This window comes from Orycteropus afer, unplaced genomic scaffold (genome assembly GCF_000298275.1).
Source record: "Orycteropus afer afer isolate SDZICR_OR568_19922 unplaced genomic scaffold, OryAfe1.0 scaffold00039, whole genome shotgun sequence".
Classification (NCBI taxonomy): Eukaryota; Metazoa; Chordata; class Mammalia; order Tubulidentata; family Orycteropodidae; genus Orycteropus; species Orycteropus afer.
In genome coordinates this window covers 12,076,979-12,094,144 of record NW_006921626.1, presented here as the reverse complement: position 1 = coordinate 12,094,144, position 17,166 = coordinate 12,076,979, and the positions used below count along the sequence as shown (strand labels likewise).

The 17,166-nt window shown below is 35.6% G+C and overlaps 1 protein-coding gene across 1 annotated transcript in view; it reads right to left on the bottom strand.

Moving 5' to 3' along the window:
* The window catches only part of DNAH14 (dynein axonemal heavy chain 14), a 792,430-nt gene that overhangs the window by 348,661 nt on the left and 426,603 nt on the right, over positions 1-17,166 (bottom strand). The window contains exons 41-42 of the mRNA XM_042780425.1: positions 16,038-16,122; positions 8,940-9,169 (exon numbers count right to left, since the gene is read on the bottom strand). Of these exons, the coding sequence (XP_042636359.1) occupies positions 8,940-9,169; positions 16,038-16,122 (315 nt within the window). The remainder of the gene's footprint in view (positions 1-8,939; positions 9,170-16,037; positions 16,123-17,166) is intronic.

Below are 17,166 nucleotides of genomic sequence, written 5' to 3'. Positions count from 1 at the left end.
GGAAACCCAAGGAGGGGTCGCTATGAGTCGGGGCCGACTCGATGGCACATAACAACAACAACAACAACATAGTTCTATAGATAAATAGAATACAGAACATTTCCAACACCCTAAAGAATTTCCAATGTTGATCCTTTGTAGTCAGACCCTTTACCTAATCCAAAACTCTAGAAACCATTGATCTTTCTTTGTTCTGTATTTTTACCTTTTCCAAAATGTCACATAAATAGAATCTTAGAGTATGTAACCTTTTGATACTGGGGTTTTTCACTTAGCATAATGCCTTCATTCTGCTTCCCCTGTATTTAGTTTGCTCTTCTTTTTCTAGACTCTTAAGGTGGAAGCTTAGATTAATGATTTAAGACTGTTCTTCTTTTCTAATCTAAGTATTTAATGCTATTAATTTTGTTCTAAGCACTGCTTCCACTGATCCCACAAATATTGATTGATAGATTGTCATTCTGATACAGTCCAAAATGCTTTCTAATTTCCTTTAAGACTTCCTCTATGATTGACAGATTTTTTAATATTGTATTATTCAATTTCCTAATATTTGGTGATTTTCAAATATCATTCTGTTATTCTAGTTTAATTTCAGTATGGTCAGAGAACATGCTTTGTGTAATTCCAATTCTTTAAAATTATTCGTGCTTGTTTTATGGCCCAGGATATGGTTTATTTTATTGAATTTTCCATAGGCAATTGAAAAGACTGTGTGTTCTGCTGGAATTTGGTAGAGTGTTCTATAAATATCAATTAGGTCAAGTTGGGTGCAAGTGTTCAAATATTTTGTATCCTTATTGATTTTGTGTCTACTTGTTTTACTGATTATTGAAATAAGAATGCTGAAGTCTCTGAGTAGTGTAAATGTCAATTTGTCTATATCTTTTTCTGGTCTATCAGTTTTCTTCTTCATGTATTTAAAAACTTTATTGCTAGGTGATATACTTTAGGATTGTGATGTCTACTTAGTGAATTGACTTTCTTTATTATTCTGAAATTTCCTTGTAATTTTCCTTGTTCTCAGGTTGGCTTTGCCTGATCCCTCTATAATATTATGCTTCAAATGGATTTCTTGTACATAACACATCATCAGCAAATATGCCTATTAATCAGTATCTTTGGGTCATTTAAATTTAATATAATTATTGATATGGTTGGATTTAGGTCTACCATTTTATTTAAGTTTACCATTTATTTTAGGAGCTCTGGTGGTGTAGTGCTTAAGGCACTAGAGTGCTAACCAGAAGGTTGGTGTTCAAACCCACCAGCCACTCCTCAGAAGGAAGGTTGGGCAATCTACTTCTGTAGTGATACTGCCTTGGAAACCCAAGGAGGGGTCACTATGAGTCGGGTCCAACTTGACAGCACATAACAACAACAGCAACAACATTTTTGTTTTTATTTTTATGCTTATTCCTTCTGATTTGTATCCCTTTGCTTCTCCTTTCCTGCCTTCTTCTGAATTATTTGAAAGTTTTTCTGAATTTCATATTAATTAATTTCTTGGTTTTTAAATATTCCTCTTGTACAGTTCTTTTAGTGCTTACTCTAGGGATTATAATATATGTGCTAAACTTTCATAATACACTTAGAATTGATATTTCAGCACTGCAAAAAATGTAGAATTCTTACACTTATTTAGTTCCTTAAATTTCCTCCCATTATAATATTGTAGCTATGTATATGACAGTGAAACCTTTGAGAGATAGAACTTCAAGGAACTGCCTTGTTTTTCCAGGTCTTGCAAGTTTTCTGTCTTTGACAGTACTGTCTTTACCACTTTCCTATTGCTTATTTTTGTAAAAAATATTTCTGTTTTCCTTCTCTGACAGATTTTCACCTTATGCAGTTTTCAGCTTTTGCAGGCTTTACTATTTATCTGTATATATTGACAATCCCCATCAGAATATATTATAATTTTTGATGAAACTTTCTTGTAATCAGAGATGTACCCATTTTCTAACTCTTCTATGTACACTTGAAAATAATATATATTTATAATATATATACATATAAATCTAGGAAAATTTGAACTTGTCAAAAATGAAATGTAAAGCATAATGATTGATATCCTAGGCATTAGTGAACTGAAATGGATTGGTATTGGCCATTTTGAATCAGGCAATCACATAGCCTACTATGCCAGGAATAACGTATGCATATACTCATATACATGTTTAACTTGAAGCTGAAGAAAATTAAAAAAATGTCCATGAAAGCCAAAGGTATGACCTTGAGTATATCTGACTTGAATTTAGAGACCATCTCAAGAAGAGACTTGATGCACTGAACACTAATGACTCAAGACCAGATGAGTTGTGGGATGCCATCAAGGGCATCATACATGAGGAAAGCAAAAGATCATTTAAAAGACAGGAAAAAAGCAATGGCCAAAATGGATGTCAGAAGAGACTCTGAAACTTACTTTTGAATGTATGGTACCTAAAATGAATGGAAGAAATGATCAAGTAAAAGAGTTGAACAGAAGATTTCTGTGGCTAAAAAGATAAAGTATCATAATGAAATGTGCAAAGACTTGGAGTTAAAAAACCCAAAGGGAAGAATATGCTTGGCATTTCTCAAGCTGAAAGAACTGAAGAAAAAATTCAAGCTTCAAATTGTAATACAGGAGGATTCAATGACTCAAGAAGCATCAAAAGAAGATAGAAGGAATCACAAAGTCACTGTAGCGAAAAGATTGCTTGATGTTCAACCATTTCAAGAGATAGTATATGATTAAGAACCAATAGTATTGAAGGAAGAAGTCCAAGCTGCACTGAGGCATTAGTGAAAAACTGGACTCCAGGAATTGACAGAATACCAATGGAGATGTTTCAACAAACAAATGTTATGCTGGCAGTGCTCACTTGACTATGTCAAGTACTTTGCAAGACAGTTACTTGGCCAACTGACTGGAAGAGAGCCATATTTCTGTCTAGTCCAAAGAATGGTGATCTAACAGAATTCAGAAAGTGTCAAATAATATCATTAAGATCACACACAAGTAAAATTGTGCTGAAGATAATTCAAAATGATTGCATCAGTTTATTAACAGAGAACTGCCAGAAATTCAAGTCAGATTCAGAAGAGGATGAAGAACAAGGAATATCACTGCGGATGTCAGATGGATCTAGGCTGAAAGCAAGTAATACCAGGGAAGATGTTTATTTATCATGCAAAGACATTCAGCTGTATGGATCAAAGCAAATTATGGATAACATTGTGAAGAAAGGAAATTCCAGAACACTTAATTGTGCTCATATAGAACCTGTATATATACTAAGAAGCAGTTGTTAGAATAGAATGAGGGGATACTGTGAGGTTTAAAATCAGGAAATGTATGTGTAAGGTTCTATCCTTTCACTGTATTTACTCAATCTGTATGCCGAGTAAATAATCCAAGAAGCTGGACTATATGAAGGAGAACTTGGCATCAGGATTGGAGGATACTTATTAACAATGCAGATGACACAGCCTTGCTTGCTGAAAGTGAAGAGGACTTGAACCACTTACTGATGAAGATCAAAGACTAGTATAGATCAAAGTCTTCAATATAGATTACACCTCAACATAAGAAATAAAAAATTCTCACAGCTGGATCAATAAGCACCATCATGATAAAGGGAGAAATGATTGAAGTTGTCAAGGATTTTATTTCATTTAGATCCACAATCAGTGCCCATGGAAGCAGCAGTTAGGAAGTCAAAAGATGTATTACATTGGGAAAATCTGCCGCAAAAGACCTATTTAATGTCCTGAAGAACAAAGATGTCACATTGAAGACTAAAGTCATGGTATTTTCAATCACCTCATAGGCATGTGAGAGCTGGACAATTAGGAAGACTGAAGAAGAATTGATACCTTAGAATTGTGTTGGTGAAGAATACTGAATGTGATAGTTGGAGCTGTGTGTCAACTTGGCTGGACCACAATTCTGTGTGGTTTAAGCAATTGTGATGTGGGTTATTCTATGATGGGATTGGATGTATATATTTTGAGCAGCTAATCAGTTGAAAGGGAGCTTTCCTAGGGGTGTGGCCTGCTTCCAATATATTTATGGACATCCTGGGAAAAGAGATTCTTCTGTGGGTCGGGATCCTGTTGTGCTGCCTACAACTGTCTATGAGTGAACAATCCACCATTTGGCCTGGAGATCTTGGATTTGTTATTCATTGGAGTCAACAGCTGGTATATTGCCTGTCAACCTTAAGCTCATCCGCCCCTGCAGCTGCATGAGTCGGGAAAAGCCTCCATTTTGACATTTGATCCAAAAACTTGGGACTTGCCAGCTTCTACAAGTGTGTGAGCCATTTCCCTAAGATAAATTTCTCTTTCTCTGTATGTATGTATAAGCTTTACTGGTTTTCCTTCTCTAGAGAACCCAGCCTAACACACTGAATATATCATGGACTCCACAAAGAATCAACAAACCTGTTTTGGAAAAACATGTTCCTTAAAAATAAGGATGGCAGGACTTTGTCTCACATACTTTGGACATGTATCAGGAAGGAGGGAGCTCTGGTGGCATAGTGCCTGTGGCATTTGACTGCTAACCAGAAGGCTGGTGGTTCAAACCCACCGGACACTCCTCAGAAGGAAGGTTGGGCAATCTACTTCCATAGTGATACTGCCTCAGAAACTCAAGGAGGGGTGGCTAAGAGTTGGATTTGACTCAGTGACAGTGCAACATGTGACATTAGGAAGGACCAGTCCTTGGAGAAGGATATCATGCTTGGTAAACTAGAGGGTCAGCAAAAAAAGAGGAAGACCCTCAATGAGATGGATTGACCCAGGGACTGCAGCAATGGCCTCAAACATAGCAATGATTGTGAGGATGGCACAGGACTGGGCCGTGTTTTGTTCTGTTGTACACAGGGTCTTTATAAGTAAGAACTGAATTGACAGCAACAAAAGGAGTTCTGGTGGTATAGTAGATAAGACATTTGGCTGCTAACCAGAAGGTCAGCAGTTCAAACCCACCAGCCGCTCTGTGGAAGGAAGGTGGGTGATCTACTTCCATAAAGATTTACAGCCTCGAAAACCCAATAAAGGTTGCTATAAGTCAGAATTGACACGGTGGCAGTGAGTTTGGTTTAATAGCAACAACACCATACATATATATAATTTACATAGATATCAATTAGGCCAAATTTATTTTTTGAATCACTTACAACTTTAATATTTTTATGTCTTTTTCATCTTTCAATTTCTGATTGAAATAGGCTAAAAATTATGATTTCAGAATTGTTAGTATCTCTTGGAATTCTGTCAGATATTGCTATTCCATGGTTATGTTGTTAAATTTGTCCACGTCTATGATTATCTTTTTGGGTTACTGTTATATTTTAATGTGGTGTTCTTTTTCCTCTTATGTCTTTTGAGTAAATTCTACTCTATCATATATTATTGGTACTTTGCTTTCTCTTAGTTTGAACTGCATCACTTATTTTTGTTACTCATTTTATTCTCCGTTTTTCTATATGGTTGCAATGCCCATACTGATTTACAAATTTTTGTAACAAATCTAATGTTATTCAATATTTCTTTCCTATTCTCAAACATGACAATATTTTAGCACACTTTTAACTTCCAGTGAAATAATTCCATCTTCCATCTTGTTATTTTTTGTATAGAGGTTTAATTTTATATTTTTAATACAAAGGAATTATGTACTTAATAATCAATAAATCAATTTGTTTACCTATTTTACTTAGTTCTATCTATGCTCACCATTTTTCTTGTATATTGCACCTTCCCACTAGGTTTACTTAGTTTTCTTGCTAAAGTACACTTTTAAATAATTCTTTTAAGCAAACATACAGGTATTTGACAATTTCAGTCTTTGTATGTTTGAGTGGATCTTTATTTTGATATCATTCTTAGATGATAGTTTGAGGATAAAATTGTAGGTTCCATCAGCACTTCTGATCTCTATGTTGCTAGCAAAAATTTGTTTGTTCATCTAATTGCTATTACTTTGTAGACAGTATGTCTTTTTTCAAATGAAAGCTTTAAAGGTTTTTTTTCTTGATGTCTGAAGTTTGACTCTAAAGTGTCTAAATGTGTTTAATCTGTTGATTTACATCAATTCTGGCAAACTCTCTGGTGTTGTCTCTTCAAATGTAGGTTCTCCAACATTCCCTTCATTCTTCTTATGGAATCCTTCATGTCCCATATCTTTGTTTTCTCACATTTCAATTTACTTATTATTTGATGGTGACCAGAGTAAAAGTGATCACAACTATTAAATTTTTCATTTTAATGACTACATTTTACATTTTTAAAATGTATATTTTTTGTAAAGGTGCATGTTCTCTTTTCATTGGTACTTGTTTTTGTTCTAATTTTTATTTTAAAATGGATATTGATCCCTCATTTTTCTCTTTGAGAACTCTGAACATATTTATTTTTAAATCTCTGTTAAGCCCTGACAATTCCATCAAGAATGAATAAATATTATGATGGGTGGTTTTATTGATATAATTTCTTAGTGTTAGTTTCCTTGACATTTTGTTTCCAGATATTTTGTCTGCAGGTTTATTGTAAGTGAGAAGTTTTTTGTTCCTTTTTTTCTCTTTTTCATCTCTAATCCAATGGTTTTCTAGTTTTATGATTACTTCCACCTGTCTCTCCTTTCCTTTCTACAACCTCTGTCCTAAACTAGGATTTAAAATGGTATTTCAGATGAGAAAACAGTCTCTCGTATCCATTTTGTGCCAAAAATAAACAATCTAACAGAATGAATAATTATTCACTTGCCTGTAGGTTTATAAGGAGAAGAAATATAGAAATTGATGTATTTCTAGCTAATACAATTAAAGCAGTTTATTTACCTTTTGAGTTGGAGTAAAAAATTGATTCATTAGATTAAAAAAATAAATTAGCATGCAATGCTTTGAGATTAAAAGTTAATTTCCATAGAAAATAACATCAAAACATTACCATCTAGATGTCTTAAATGGAACTTTATTATTATTTTTAACTTTTTATTATGATTTGTGTGAAATTTTACAAAGCAGATTCATTTTACACATTTGTTTTGTGACACTGATTACATTCTCTGCAGTATAATAACCTTCCTCTCGTTTCCTCCCTGTGAAATGGAAACTTTTACAAGTAACCTTGAAAACAAAAAAAAACAAAACTTAAAGAGTTATATCAAACAGTATTGTGGAGAATGTTTCAACTCTGTTTTATCTAATAAGGTTCTTCTATATATATTCATCTTCAATATTCTGTCTCTTTGGGAACCTTCATCAACAATCTCTTTATCTGTTCAAAGTTCCTTTAATCAGGCAACATTCACATGGAGGAAATGTCGAACATATAAGAGTGCATAACTATGATGGGCAGGGGGGCAGGGAGGAGGTTACTGGGAAGGGAGGGGAGGAGAGTGGATTAGGGTTGGAGATAGTAATTGAGGAATGAAACCAAATGTACACGGAATGTTGACTGTAAAACAAACTCTGCTCTGTAAGTTTGCACCTAAAGCACAATTAAAAAGAAGAAGAAGAAGGAGGAGGAGGAGGAGGAGGAGGAGGAGGAGGAGGAGAAAAGAATAATGCTCCCCTCCAAGAATGCAGTATTCATCCAATAAGGATTTATTGAGCATCTTGAGGTCCTGGTGGTGTAGTGCCTAGGACACTTGACTGCTGACCAGAAGGCTGGCAGTTCAAATCCACCAGCCACTTCTTGGAAGGAAGGTTGGGCAATCTACTTCTGTAGTGATACTGCCTTGGAAACCCAAGGAGGGGTCACTATTAGTCAGATCTGACTCAACAGCAGTGAGTTTGTTTTTCTTTTTTACATCTTGACCAGTGGGGAGACAGTGGTGAATAAAAAGACTTGAGTTTACCATCTGGTGGGTGGAGTCAGCCATTAAACAAGATCAGTAAGGAGAAAGTTGTAGTATATTAGATGATGGAAACCTCTGGGGAGAAAAATAAAGCAGGGTGGGGTAGTAGGGAGTATCAGGTGGCCAGGCAAGGCCTCACACAAGTGTAAGCTCAGGTTTTAAGCTATGGGGAGACATCTGGAGAAAGGCATTCCAGGAAAAGTTCAGCATGTGAAAAGGCTCTGGGGCAGAAGCATGCCTGCTATGTCCTAGGCATAGTAGAGACCTGTGTGACTAGAGGCAGTGGGGGACAGGGAGTGGAGAGAGCAGGAGGAGACAAGGTCATAGATCATGTCAGCTTGTAGGCCATTACAAGCTTGGTGGGAAGCCACTGGGAGGTTTAAGCAGAGTAGAAACACATTTTGAGGATCCACGTTAATAGCTCACTCTGGCTGTTAGCCAGAGTAGATAGAGTGCAGGCAGGCAGGGAGACTAGTAAGGCAGTCATTGGAATAATCTGGATGAGATGACAATGGTGACAAAAAAGAAAAGAAAAGAAAAGAAAAAAACACCAAAGTTCCTTTAATCAGTAATAGCTGATTAAAGAAGGTTACTGTTTCAAATGATCAGAAACAGTATCAGAATGTATCATACATTCCATTTGTTAGAACTGATTCACAAAGCACAAATACTAAACAAATCTAAGACAATAAAATAATGTACAAAATATTATTTTTAAAGAAAGAAATATTGGACTATGATATTCTGCATCTACAGTAGTTCCTGCCACATGGTGATATGGATAATACAGATTTAGCTAGATAGTTAATGGGCAGGTTGGCTGAGTTTTTAATGTCCACGCTTTATCTTTTTCCTTCTGCTGTACTAGGCTCACAGTAGCACCAAGGATCAAAAAGGAATATAGTTTCTTTAGTCGGTTTTCATTGGAGAGAGAATGTTGGGATGTATTTATTAGGCTTTTTTACTTTTAGTGTTTACGTTTTAAAATACGGATCTAATCCATATTATTCATTATAATCATGAAGAGTTTTTAGTTAATATTCTAAAGTAAGCATACTTATAACATTTTTAAAAAACTTACCTGCTTGTGAATTGTTTTCGAATATTTTACGAACAAGGTGGTCAAAAGCATAGGTTACTTTTGCAAGAGAATCAGGTTCAAACTTTGCACCACATAGTATATCATCTTCATGTTCATCTTCACGTTTTAAAGTTCCTCCAAATGCCCAAGTAAATGCAAACACAAAAAGCTTTTCAATCATTACTGTTAATTTATCAGGATTTCTCTTCAGATACCATGGATCTTCAGCCCTGGGGTAGATATGTGTGGAAGAGTGAAAATTAGGTCATATGAATTACACATTGCTACTATTTTTATTTTTAAAGTATCTTATGTATAAGAGATTTGCAGTCAATCATTATTTCATTTATTTAGGAGATATGATTCACTTTTAAGTCAATTTATTAGCTGAGCATTAACCTGTCTTTCAAGGAGCTCTGGGTGGTACAGTGGTTAAAGTGTTTGGCTGCTAACTTAAAGGCCAGTGGTTTGAACCTTCACATCAGCCACTCTGCTGGAAGATATGGCAATCTACTTCCATGAAGATTTACAGCGTTGGAAAACCTATAAACCAAAAACCAAACCACTGCCGTGGAGTCGGATCTGACTCACAGCGACTCCTCCTTGGGTTTCCGAGGTGGTATCACTACAGAAGTAGGTTGCCCAATCTTCCTTCTGAGGAGTGTCTGGTGGGTTTGAACTGCCAGCCTTCTGATCAGCAGTAAAATGCCTTAGGCCTATGCCACCGGAGCTCGTGGAAAACCTATAGGGCACTTCTACTCTGTCCCACAGGGTCACTATGAATTGAGTCAATGCCATTGGTTTGGTTTTGGATTTTAACCTGTCTTTTGGGAAAGAATATGAGCTCATTCTTTGTAGAAAGGAACCAAGAGTAATTCTTTTAGTTTTACTCTCAACCAAGTCCTAGAGGTTGGTTTATTCCAACATAGGAGCTCTGGTGGTGTATCAGTGAATATTTTATTTATTTTTAGCTAAAGGCAGGATTTATGAAACTGGGGGAGTCTTTTCCAATATGGCTCAACCCATACTGCAAGACCCAAAGATTACTATAGTGATTAGACTAATATCATGGGGCTGCACAAGAGGTTTGTCCCAATATCAAGACATTTTGAAAAGCTCTGATTTAGCATTATCATAAAATTATTTATATATTATGAGAAACTTAAAAATATATTATTGAACTAAAATTTATTATCATTAATGCATAATGAAATTCACATTCATTAATTGACTATTGAAATTTCCAGTTAATTTCTAGAATTTCCAGAATTCAGCAAATATTATTAAATGATTACTACATGTCAGTTGCTCTGAACAAAACATACATGATCACTTTTCCCCAGGACAAAAAAAAAAAAAAAAAAAAAACTAAACCATGATAAATGCAAAGAAGGAAGAGTCAAGAGTACCATGAAGAATAATAATCAAAACCAAAGTCACTGCCATATAGTAGATTATGACTCACAGAGACCCCCACTGGGTTTCTGAGGTGATAAATCTTTACAGAAGCAGATTATCCTATCTTCCTTCTGTGGAGCGCTGATGGATTTGAACCACTGACCTTCTGGTTAGCAGCCAAATGCCTTATCCACTATACCACCAGATCTCCTCATGAAGAACAGAAATACAGGAAAACTAATTTAGATTGTGAGAGACAGGGAGAACCTCTTATCTTTGAGTAAGCAACAGTTGAATTGAAACTTAAAGAATGAGTGAGACTTGGCAAAATGTAGAAGATGGAGCATTTTGAGCAGAAGGAATACACATAAGGTCAAAGGACCATAGCTATTTGAGGAAGTGTGTGTTGGAGGAAAGCCAGAGTTGTTGATGCACAAACAGAAGATGAGCCTGGAGAGATAAGTCAATGCCATTTAGACAATTCCAACACATAACGACCCCCAAAGAGTTTCTAAGGCTGTAAATCTTTACAGAAGTAGATTGCCACGTCTTCCTTCCACAGAGCAGCTGGTGGGTTTGAACTACCAACTTTCTGGTTATAGTGAAATGTCTTAGACACTGTGCTACCAGAGCTCCACTGATACAAACACACACACATTTCACTCTCAGTGTAATGTTTGTAATGTTGTTGTTCTTAGGTGTCATCAAGTTGCCTCTGACTCATAGTGACCCTACGTACAACAGAACAAAACACTGCCTAGTCCTGTGGCAGCCTCACAATCCTTGCTATACCTGAACCCATTGTTGCAGCCACTATGTCAATCCATCTCGTTGAGGGCTTTCCCCTTTTTCTCTGTCCCTCTACTTTACCAAGCATGATATCTTTCTCCAAGGACTGGTCCCTTCTGACAACTTGACCAAAGTAGGTGAGACACAGTCTGGTCATTCTTGCTTCCAAGGAACACTCTGACAGCACTTCTTCCAGGACAGGTTTGTTAGTTCTTCTAGTAGTCCACGGTATTTTCAGTATTCTTCACCAACACCATAACTCAAAAGCGTCAACTCTTCTTCAGTCTTCCTTATTCATTGTCCAGCTCTCACATGCACATGAGGCAATTGAAAACACCATGGCTTGGGTTAGGTGCATCTTAGTCTTCAAAGAGACATCTTTGCTTTTCAACACTTTAAAGAGGCCTTTTGCAGCAGATTTTCCCAGTGCATATGTTCAATATGTTGTCTGATTTCTTGACTGCTGCTTCCATTGATTGTGGAACCAAGAAATATGAAATCTTTGACAGTTTCAATCTTCTCTCCCTTTATTATGATGCTGCTTATTGGTCCAGTTGTGAAGATTTTCATTTTCTTTATGTTGAGGTGTAATCTTTCTTTTTTCATGTTGAGTAAGTGCAAACTGCAGTCTGTAGTTTTTAATCTTCACCAGTAAGTGCATCAAGTCATTTTCACTTTCAGCAAACAATGTTGTGTTATCTATATATTGCTGGCTGTTAATGACTCTTCCTCCAACCCTGATGTCACATTCTTCTTCATATAGTCTGGCTTCCAGTATGCAGGTTGTATAAGTATGGTGAAAGTATACAACCCTGACACACTCCCTTCCTGATTTAAACCATGCACTATCCCCTTGTTCTGTTCAAATGACAGCCTCCTGGTGTATGTACAGGTTCTTCATGAACACAATCAAGTGTTTTGGAATTCCCATTCTTCTCAACATTATCCATAATTTGTAGTTATCTACATAGTCGAATGCCTTTGCATAGTCAATAAAACATAAGTACACATCTTTCTGGTATTCTTCACATTCAGTCAAGATCCCTCTGACATCAGCAATGATATTCCTCCTTCCACATCCTCTTCTGAATCCAGCTTTCATTTCTGGAAGTTTTCTCTCAATATTTTGCTGCAACCATTTTTGAATTATCTTCAGAAAAATTTTACTTGCGTGTGATATTAATGATGTTGCTCAATAATTTCCACATTACGTGGGATCACCTTTCTTTGGAATGGGTACAAATATGGATCTCTTTCAGTAAGTTGGTCAGGTTGCTGTCTCCAAATCTCTTTGCATAGCCCAGTGAATGCCTCCAGCACAGCATCCATTTGTTGAAACATCTCAGTGAGTATACTGTCAATTCCTGGAGCCTTGTTTTTTGCCAATTCCTTCAGTGCACCTTCGACTTCTTCCTTCAATACCATTGGCTCTTTGACCATATGCCACCTCCTGAAACGGATGAAAATTGACAAATTCTTTTTGGTACAATGACTCTTTGTATTCCTTCCATCTTCTTTTGATGCTTCCTGCATCATTCAATATTTTTCCCATAGAGTCTTTCAATATTGCAACTCAAGGCTTGATTGTTTTCTTCAGTTTTTTCAGCCTGAGAAATTCTGAACATGTTCTTCCCCTTTGGTTTTCTAACTCCAGGTCTTTGCTCATTTCATTATAATAATTGCCTTTGTCTTCTTGAACTGCTCTTTGAAATCTTCTGTTCAGCCCTTTTATCTTGTCATTTCTTCCATTTGCATTAGTTACTCTCCTTTCAAGAGTAAGTTTCAGAGTCTCTTCTGACATTCATTTTCATCTTTTCTTACTTTCTTATCTTTTAATGGCCTTTTGCTTTCTTCATGGATGATGTTCTTGATGTCATTCCACAATTTCTTTGGTTTTCAGTCATTGGTGTTCAATGCATCAAATCTATTCTTTAGATGGTCTCTAAATTTGGGTGGGATATAATCAAGGTCATGTTTTAGCTCTCTGGTACTTGCTTTAATTGTCTTGAACTTCAAGTTGAACTTGCATATGAGCAGTTGATGGTCTGTTCCACAGTCAGCTCCTGGCTTTGTTTTGGGTGAAGATATTGAACTTCTCCATCACCTCTTTCCACAGATGGAGTTGATCTGATTCCTGTGTATTCTACCTGGCGAAGTCATATAGCAGCTGTTTATGTTGTTTTAAAAAAGGTATTTGCAATGAGTGACTGCTAACTAGAAGGCTGGCGGTTCAAACCCACCAGCCACTCCTCGGAAGGAAGGTTGGGCAATCCTACTTCTGTAGTGATACTGCCTCGGAAACCCAAGGAGGGGGTCGCTATGAGTCAGGGCTGACTCGACGGCACATAACAACAACAACAACAATGTTATTGGTCTTGCAAAATTCTATCATGTGATCTCCAGCATCATTTCTATCACCAGGGCATAGTTTCCAACTACTGGTGATTCTTCTTTGTTTTCAACTTTTGCATTCCAATCACCAGTAATAATCCACACATCTTGATTGCATGTTTGGTCAATTTCAGGGTGCAGAAGTTGATAAAAATCTTCAATTTCCTCATCTTTGGCTTTGGTATTTGGTGAGTAAATTTGAATAATAGTAGTGTTAACTGGTTTTCCTTGTAGACATATACTGTAGTTCAGGAGAGATCTTGAAACATTCTTTGTGATGATGAATGTCATGTCATTCCTTTTTAATTTGTCATTCCTAGCACATTAGATTTTATCATCATCTGATTCAAAATGGCCAAAACCAGTCAATTTCACCTCACTAATGCCTAGGATATTGATCATTATGCATTCCATTACAATTTTGACAACTTCCAATTTTCCTAGATTCATACTTTGTACCCATGTTCTGATTATTAATGGATGTTTGCAGCTGTGTCTTCCCATTTTGAGTTGTTCCACATGACCAAATGGAGGTCTCAAAAGCTTTACTCCATTCACATCATTAAGGTTGACCCTGCTTTGAGGAGGCAGTTCTTCCCCAGTCATATTTTGAGCATCTTTCAACCTGAGGGGTTCATCTGCCAACACTATATCAGACAAAGTTTCAGGGCTATTCATAAAGTTTTCCAGTAATATATCAGACAGTGTTTTGCTGCTATTCATAAGGTTTTCACTGGCCAATTATTTGAGAAGTAGATGGCCCCTTCCTTCCAAGTCTGTCTTAACCTGGAAGTTCTTTTGAAACCTGTCCACTATGGGTGACCCTGCTGGTATTTGAAATACCAGCCTCATGGCAACACACAAGCCACCACAGTACAACAAGCTGACAGACGAGTGGTGGCTCAGTGTAGTGAGAAATCATTAAATGGCTGGCTATAAACAGACAAAAAGAAAAAAAAACATTCTAATTTGTGTTTTAAAACGATAAAATTTTTGCATGTATGTACCAGGAGACATGTACAGTCATACTAATCACAGTACTACTTAAAATAGTAAGGAACTGAAAACCATCTAAATGCTTGTCAATGGTAGAATGGGTAAATAAATTATGATGTATGTATACAAAGGAATACTTGAGAGCAGTGAAAATGTATGAAGCACAGCTACACATAAAATGGATTAATTAGAAGAATGGAATGTTAAGCAAAACTGAAAGTCATGAAAAATCATATAAAATCCATTTATTTAAAGCTCACAAACATGGAAGTCAAACAATATTAAACAATATGTTGTTGTTGTTGTTATGTGCCATAGAGTTGGCCCTGACTCATAGCGACCCCTCCTTGGGTTTCCGAGGCAGTATCACTACGGAAGTAGTATTGCCCAACCTTCCTTCCGAGGAGTGGCTGGTGGGTGTTTAGAAATATATTAATAAATGCAAAATTCAGGACAGTGGTTATCTCAGATGATAGGATTGTATAAAATGTAGGATGATACAGGGGACTTCAAAGATAAAATAATAAGCTATTTATATAGTGCCTAAGGCATCTGACTGCTAACCACCAGCCACTCTTTGGAAGGAAAGTTGGGCAATCCACTTCCCTAGTGATACTGCCTCGGAAACCCAAGGGAGGGGTCACTATGAGTCAGGTTCGACTCAACGGCAGTGTTTGGTTTATTTATATAACTGGGTAGTGTGCACGTGAAGTTTTTAGTATCATTATATTTTACACATATTTTAGAAATATTTTTTATAGTTACTCACTATTTAATAAAAAATAAAAATAATTTCTGGTTGTTATGTTGAGAATGGAGCACAATGGTAAAGAGTACTATTAGGGAAATCAATTGAGAGATTATTGCAATGACATAGGCAAGAAATGATGGAGGTTTGGACTGTGATGGTGATAGTCAAGATGTACATACAGAAGTGAAAGGATTTGAGAGCAAGTTGACAAGTAGTGTGGAAATGTGCTACATTCAAAAGCAAAGGCAATATGAATGCCTCAGGACTCATAAGGACATGCAGGAAGACCTAAAAAAGTAACTTTCTAATTGTACAAGATAGCAGAAGAAATACAGAAAATGTAAATAGTGAAAATGTAAGGAGCACTGACTGTACCAGGCGCTATGCCAGATATCTAGCACATCACATTATTATTCCAGTTTTATAAATGAGAAGTAAAAAGCTTAAAAATATTTAGTAACTGGTTTAACATTTCACGGTCATAAATGATTCATGAAATACATTCACATCAATTTTATTCCTTTCTCAAATATGTATAGAATCTGGACAAATGTATTCATTCATATATGTAATGTCTATTGTTTCAAAACTTGGCATTGTGATTGGTAATCTTATTTTGGATATACAAAGGACTTTAAACAGTAACAAAATAAATTTAAGTGGATTATGAAATAACAAAAATATTGGATCACTGACAAGTAATTCTGTGACAAGTTGAGGGCCTGGCACCTAGTAGGTACTAAAACATATTTGTTGAAAGCATGTGAACTGACCTGTTGTCTATATCCTTGAACTTGACAGAGGTTTTCAGTTTTGAAAGATTTGTCTCCACAGTTGAAGTGTCTTTTAAACCATCACCTGAAAGAGTAAAGGCATTTTTTTTTTCACAATTAATAACAGATCTAAAATTTAGCTGATTAGCTAATGAAGTTTAATCTTTAACATTGTTTAATTTGTAAATTGCCACAGGAGAACATCTTTGTTTACACAGTGTCTTAGAGCTACCTTGTCAGACCAGAGTGGGAATTACTTTACTAAGCAAAAGAGGAACAGAGAATGTTCCTATAATTGTCTGAATTTATATTTATTTATTTATATTTATTTAAAATTGCATACTTTTGTTATTCATTCTATTCCTGTAACTTTTTCATACATTTTAAATTGTTCTAAAGTGAAAGAAAAGCTTAAAACATGTAGGTGACTATCTCCAAATATGATGCACTTTACAGACTAAATAAATAGGTCCTAATAAAGTGAAACACTGAAAAAAAGAAAAAGAAAGTTACATAATCTCAAATAAGAAAGTTATTAAAACTCACATCAAACATGTGCACTTTAGGTAGATTATAGTTGTCTCTCTCCCATCCTCTGTCACCTACTTTTTTTTTTGCCCATTCCATAGGGCACAGAGAGTTAATGATTTATTCAATCTTCCTTTAAGCTTATTTTTGTTTTTATACACTTGTACTCTTATTATTAAAGTAACATGTTTCTCATAGAGCATTTAGAAAATATATTTTAAAAATAAACACAAAATAACAAGCCTTAATTCTACAACCCACAGAAAACAACCATTAGCATGTTGATGGATTTCTTTATAGTAATTTATAGAAATATTTATAGATTATATAAACATATATCGTTTAAAATTTTAAACTTAAGGAAAAAAAAAAAAAAAAACAGACTTGGGATCTCATCCTGCTTTTAACTTTAAGCCTGTCTTCATGTCATTAAAAACTATTTCAAACATGATTTTGTTGCACCATAATTTATTAAGCTCTTTTACTATTGTTGGAATTCAAATTATTGCTTCATTTTTATTAGAAATAATTCTGTTATAAATAAAGTGCTTTGTGCACAAATATTTCTCCATTTCTTTGAATAATTCTTTTTTTTTTTTTT